At 44.1% G+C, this 6,000-nt stretch overlaps 1 protein-coding gene across 2 annotated transcripts in view; it reads left to right on the top strand.

The window, feature by feature from the left end:
• Positions 1 to 3,463, top strand: part of SRSF7 (serine and arginine rich splicing factor 7) — a 15,485-nt gene extending 12,022 nt beyond the window's left edge. For both annotated transcript variants that reach the window (XM_077282938.1, XM_077282939.1), the window contains exons 7-8: positions 2,629 to 2,661; positions 2,773 to 3,463. In XM_077282938.1, the coding sequence (XP_077139053.1) occupies positions 2,629 to 2,661; positions 2,773 to 2,827 (88 nt within the window). In that variant the 3' untranslated portion in view covers positions 2,828 to 3,463. The remainder of the gene's footprint in view (positions 1 to 2,628; positions 2,662 to 2,772) is intronic.
• The last annotated feature ends 2,537 nt before the right edge of the window (positions 3,464 to 6,000 follow it).

Below are 6,000 nucleotides of genomic sequence, written 5' to 3' on the forward strand. Positions count from 1 at the left end.
GGCCTATTCCATGAAAAACGAAGAACCTCCGGAGGGCATCAAAGCACATTCCACCAGAGCCATGGCTTCTTCCTGGGCCGAAAAAGGGAACGTGCCAATCGAAGATATATGTAAGGCTGCAACTTGGTTGGCTCCTTCCACTTTCTATAATCACTACAGGCTCGACCTGTCTTCTGACTCTGACCTACACTTTGGCAGGACTATCCTCAGCACGGTGGTCCCCCCCTAGGTGTTGGTCTCTGGAAATCTCTCCAGTGGGTGCTGTCATGGCGAAGGGTAAATAGCCGGATTACTTACGGTAATGCTCTTTTAATGAGTCCATGACAGCACCCAGTCACATCCCTCCCTAATAAAAGCCAATGTAATTACTTCTATGAAGTTTATATTCTGATGATACATTGTGATGATTGACTAACACTGGCGGTCCTCCGGGTACTCTGAAATTAAACTGAGGAGGAGAGGGGGACCGCCCCCTTTTATGTCTCTGTAGGTTTCCTGTTCCTTGGGGCGGATCCCTATCTCTCCAGTGGGTGCTGTCATGGACTCATTAAAAGAGCATTACCGTAAGTAATCCGGCTATTTTTTTTTTTTTCTACAAAGACAATATACCAGCAATAAAATTGCCCACACAGGCTGCACTGCCCATCAATGCAGTCTGATCAGTGCCCATCAATGCAGCCTTGCCAGTCCATATCCTTTCAGTCTCACCAGTGCCCATACTGGTGGAACTCTGCTTTTACCTCAGGCTCAGACTGGTGTAGTGCGAGAGTTCCCAATAGGCAGCACAGTCCAGACCTGACGTATAAAAAACAAAAAAAACAAATACCCCGCTGCTCTGAAGAGGCGCCCACTCGACTCCGTCTTATTCTGGCACAGGTGGCGTGGTGACAATCACGTTGTCTGTGCTGCATTCGGAGGGCCGCGCATCGCCTTACCTCGTCGTTCTGCCTGCAATAACGGGGCCTGCTGGCATTAAACTGTAGTGAAGTTCAATGTCTGCAGGGGCCGGATAAATGTCCTCGGCAGGCTGCATGTGGCCCGCGGGCCATAGTTTGAGGACCCCTGGGCTAGGATGTTGGAGATGGGAATACCCCTTTAACTATTGTCACAACAGGACTGACTTTTTTCTACTGACCAGTGAAGGTGGTAGCCAATAATAGGGCACATGAGATTATCAGAATACCTGTGAGTATACAGAGATGCTATCTGAAGAACATGAGTTACATAATTATGGCACTGTAAGATGCAGCAACTAAAACTGGGCTAGAAGTGTACAAGCCCTTTTTAAAAATGGGGTAGTGGGCAGGAAATTCTTTTGGTTTGATGTTGTAGCACAACCTTTTCTAGATGTTATGTGAACTTTTATAACAATGTTTCCAAGTACAGTTATGTCTCCTTCCATAAATGGTGACATGTTAAAGGGAATCACAGCTGTGCACTGATAGATGCACTGCTGCGTAGGCTGTCCGTCAGTCTGAGCCCTAGTTACAGCTGCTGCTCACTATGTACTGGGCAGTGATTGAAGCCAGATGCTTACGGGAGGCATAATGTATAATGTTCACGTCCTCTCAGTTGCCAGACTCTGTGCAATGGATGCACAGCTTCAGAATGCTGTTAACCCCATATCTGCATGTCAAGTGTGGTGGTTTTTTTTCACATGACAGGTTCCCTTTAATGCTATTAAATAAGTGCATGACTATGTAATATAAACTTGATTTGCTAAAACTTTTGGTTATTTGCTAAAAATAATCCTTAAAGTTGCTAATTGTAGGATTTTTACTCCACTGTAAAATATATACTGTACTGTGGACAGGGATCACACTACATAAGTCAGATGTGGCTCCTACCTCTGGCGCCTGCACATAATTACAAGGATAGATCATTCCATACTGGAGCGACCATAAATGTTCATAGATGGTCATAATCTTATCAAATCTGTTGGGGGGTCTACTGTTTTTTTTTTGCATGTTATCAGTTAAAGGGGTTGTCCACTTCTCGGACAACCACTACTCAATTGCTATATTCCCTCGTATAAAATAAATACAACCTGTACTCTGTTGCAGTTTCAGCGATGGGCTTTTCCAGGGCTCGTGTGATGTGAGCTCGGCAGCCACTTCACTCTTTCTTGGGACATAATTGACATTTTGGAGGAAGTCAGATGACAGCAACAGCTCACTTCCTCCATGTATCCATTTTGTCCAAAGAAAGTGAATGAAGCCGCTGCTGACTGTATTCACATGGCATAACATCACGTAAGACTTGTATCTTTTCCTGGGACATTGCTAGCACTGGAGATAAATTTAGGCCTTTTTTTACACAAGAGAATATGGTTATTCAGAAAAGGTTATCTGAATAGTGGATTACCCCTTTTAACATGAGGGTAAGGGGATTTGAGCTACTAACAAATTTGGGGTGCACCTTTTTGTAGCAGCAGCTATTTCTAGTGAAATGTGGTGAACCAATTTATTGTCCATATGCTGCTACATGAACAGATAAGCTTACCTGAGTCTTACAGCTGTAAAATGAATGTATCGGCAAAATAGTGACTTCAAGGATTGCTTATTGATGGTTCTTGAAGACATTTCTAAATTTTCTTTTTTTTTCTTTTTAATTTCTTTTAACTCCTAGATCAAAGTCGAGATCTGCTTCTCCCAAAAGAAGGTATGTCTCACTTTCTATTCCTCAACACATAGTTATAGTGTTTTTTTATAAAAATGTGTCTCTGGGGAAGTTTTAATTCACTTGATAGTAATTGATTTCTCTTAATTGCAGCCGCTCACCATCCCGGAGCCCACGAAGGAGCATAAGCCCAGAGAGGAATGGCTAGACTCTTTACACTTTCTTTTTTTTTTTTTTTTTTTTCTTCTTTTTTTTACAGACTTGCTATGGCATTTACTTGCCAGACATATTTTTTTCACCTTTGAATTGTTTTTAAGTCACTTTGGTAGGCTAGCGTACAATGTATGTTATATCCTGTCATCTGAAAGTGAAACTTTTGTACCCTTAAATTAAAAGTACATGTTCAATGAATGTGACCTGTCACGACTAGAATTTCCTATCCAAAACGTGCAGGGATATTTGTGGGTGCATGAGGGAAAAGACCCATTTTAAAACAGGTGTATAAAAAAAAAAAAAACAACTTGCCTGATCCAAATGGCTACTTGCGCTCTTGAGTAAACAAATAATTTGGATGTGATGTTCTTGACAGACTGGTGGCTCGCCTGACATGTGCTATATCTGATCAATTGCAGTATGGTTTCTGGGTCCTTTGTGGTTTTGCCCTAACATGATTCTGCATTTCTATGTTGTGCTGTTAAATGATTTGTGCTGTGGTCTGTTCCTACCTGAGCAGCTTGTATAAAGAAAGGAAAGCACTTTTCAATCTGACTGTAGAGCTTTAAAACTGCAGATTTTGGAACTTCAGCATACGAGATGTTCTAAATAAAGTTTTCTTTTTCAAATATCCTTGTTTGCTGTTCTCTTCAATGCAGTGTTTGAGTTGCTTGTTCTGGTTTTGAAACCAGATAAAAGACCTATTTTGTGGGACCATGAGAAACTTAAAAAAATGGTTTACCAAGGTTTTGCAAAATTTGAGAAGCATGATGTAAAGACAAAGACCCTTACTACTGATGTCACTTAATGGGCTTCTTAGTGTAGTTTTCATAAAATCACTGGTTTTATTAGCAATTATCACTAGAGGACTAGTAAATCTGTTGCCGGGTAAGTCCAACCTCTCATGAGTCGCTGTCTGCTTATGCACAGTGCACACAAAGCTGTCAATCAGTGCTGTTTATATGGGGCTATACAGAGCTCAGCATTCAGAGAATTGGTGGTAGAACTGCAGGAGAAAACACTTTAAAGGGAACCTGTCACTCCCAAAATCGAAGATGAGCTAAGCCCACCAGCAGCAGGGGCTTATCTACAGCATTCTGCAATGCTGTAGATATGCCCCCGATGTATCCTGAAAGATGAGAAAAAGAGGTTAGATTATACTCACCTGGGGGTGGCGGTCCGGTCTGATGGGTGTCCCGCTCCGGGGCCTCCATCTTCTTATGATGACGTCCTCTTCTTTTCACGCTCCGGCATACTTTGTCTGCCCTGTTGAGGGCAGAGAAAAGTACTGCAGTGCGCAGGCGTCGGGCCTATCTGACCTTTCCCGGCGCCTGCGCACTGCAGTACTTTCCTCTGCCCTCAACAGGACAGATAAGTACGTCTGCACAGGAGCCGCGACAGGAAGCAAAGAGGATGTCATCGTATGAAGATGGGAGGCGCTGGACCGCGACGCCCATCGGACCGGGACCGCCCCTGGGTGACTAATTAACTTGTTGTTCTTATCTTTCAGGTTACATGGGGGGGGGGGGGGGGGTCTGCTTATCTACATTATTACAGAATGCTGTAGATAAGCCCCTGATGGCGGTAGCTGCAGCTTATAGGCCAAAAATGAGGTGACAGATTCCCTTTTAATACATAAATGAACCGTTAAATTCTATTGGGCAGACACTGATCTCCATGAGAATCTGCCTCCTGAGAATATTGTAAAGGAAAGGAGATGATACCAGTGGGAGACATGTAGATTAGGAGAGAACTGTCAGTCATTACAGTACATGTCTCACACTGGTAACGGCTCCTGTCCTGAAACTAAGCTCTGTAGGCGGATTCTCATGCAAATCTTACCAATAACAAGATTTTGCTGACACTGGTAGCCTGAAATAACCGGGAATTAAAATAAACAGTTCTCAATCAGACTTTCAAGTAGGGTTATGTGCATTCTCGCCATAAAAATGTAGAAACTTACAATATTGTGGGCAACATTTTTCTTAATTAATGGCTGTATTACACACACCTATACAGCGCTGCGAGGATTCCCTGGTGTCAGTGCCAGGAACGATGGTCAAGCAATGCAATATGCTGTGAGCTGGGAGGATTCACAGATCTGCAGTCAGTCATTCTACATCGGACAACCACTTTAAGTTATTTAAAAAAAAAAAAGTTGTAACCTGTTGGGAGATTTTACTGTGGGGTATGACCAAAGACATCTATGTACATACCTGGCATAAGTTCGTCAGGTGAGATCAATAGAGATCTTGTTAGTCCGGCTGCCCTCAGACACAAGGGGAATATACAAGTCAAGAAAAATATTTAGAATTGAGTCCTCAGTGGTTGATACCATCATTTCAGTTAGCCATTAAAAGGTAACAAATTGCAAGCTTTCGAGACTACACAGGTCTCTTCATCAGGCATAGACTAATACAAATTCTGAAGAATCACATTTATGCACAACATAGCACAGAAAAAAAAAAACGTGGATAAGACAGGTGACGTGAAGCAGAATTGCCATGAGTGATAAACAGTTATGTCCAAAAATATTGGACCACTTCTTAGATAAGGAATGTTTTCTATTCGCCACGACAGCACCCACTAGAGGGGATCTGCCCCTAGGAACAGGAAACCTACAGAGATAAAAGGGGCGGCCCCCCATCGCTCCTTAGTTGGTTTCCGGTTTCTAGATGGGAACCCACAGAGAAGACTCCAGTGGATGTTATGGACAAAGGAAAACCTGCCTGGACTGCCGCCTGTTTGTCTCTGCTGAGCGGTGGGGGCTCCAGAGCGGGTAAACAGTCGGGGGAATGATCCTGTTGGCTCCCCTCTCATCTGGTATCCGGCGGTGAAATATCAAACAGATCCCTGCTGGGATGCGGTTTGTAACCCGAGGGAAGGTGCATAGCGGCGCCTGCCTGGCCGACCTGAACGGCAAACAAGTGCGGGGGAGCGCTGACACTGTAAACCTTCCAGCTTCTCAGTGTACCGTGCAGGGCTGGTGAGAGTGCGGGATCAGTGGACAGAAGGAGCCGGCATGTGACGGTAAAGCTGCCGATGCAGAGCGTCCAGGGTCCAGCAGCATTTCGGGCACACGATGGCGTCGGCGCCCTGGAAGTAGTTGGTTGAACTTCCGGGGTCGCAGGGCTTGAGCACTATTTCTGGGGGACACGCCATGATGGA

This window comes from Ranitomeya variabilis, chromosome 2 (genome assembly GCF_051348905.1).
Source record: "Ranitomeya variabilis isolate aRanVar5 chromosome 2, aRanVar5.hap1, whole genome shotgun sequence".
NCBI classification, from domain to species: Eukaryota; Metazoa; Chordata; class Amphibia; order Anura; family Dendrobatidae; genus Ranitomeya; species Ranitomeya variabilis.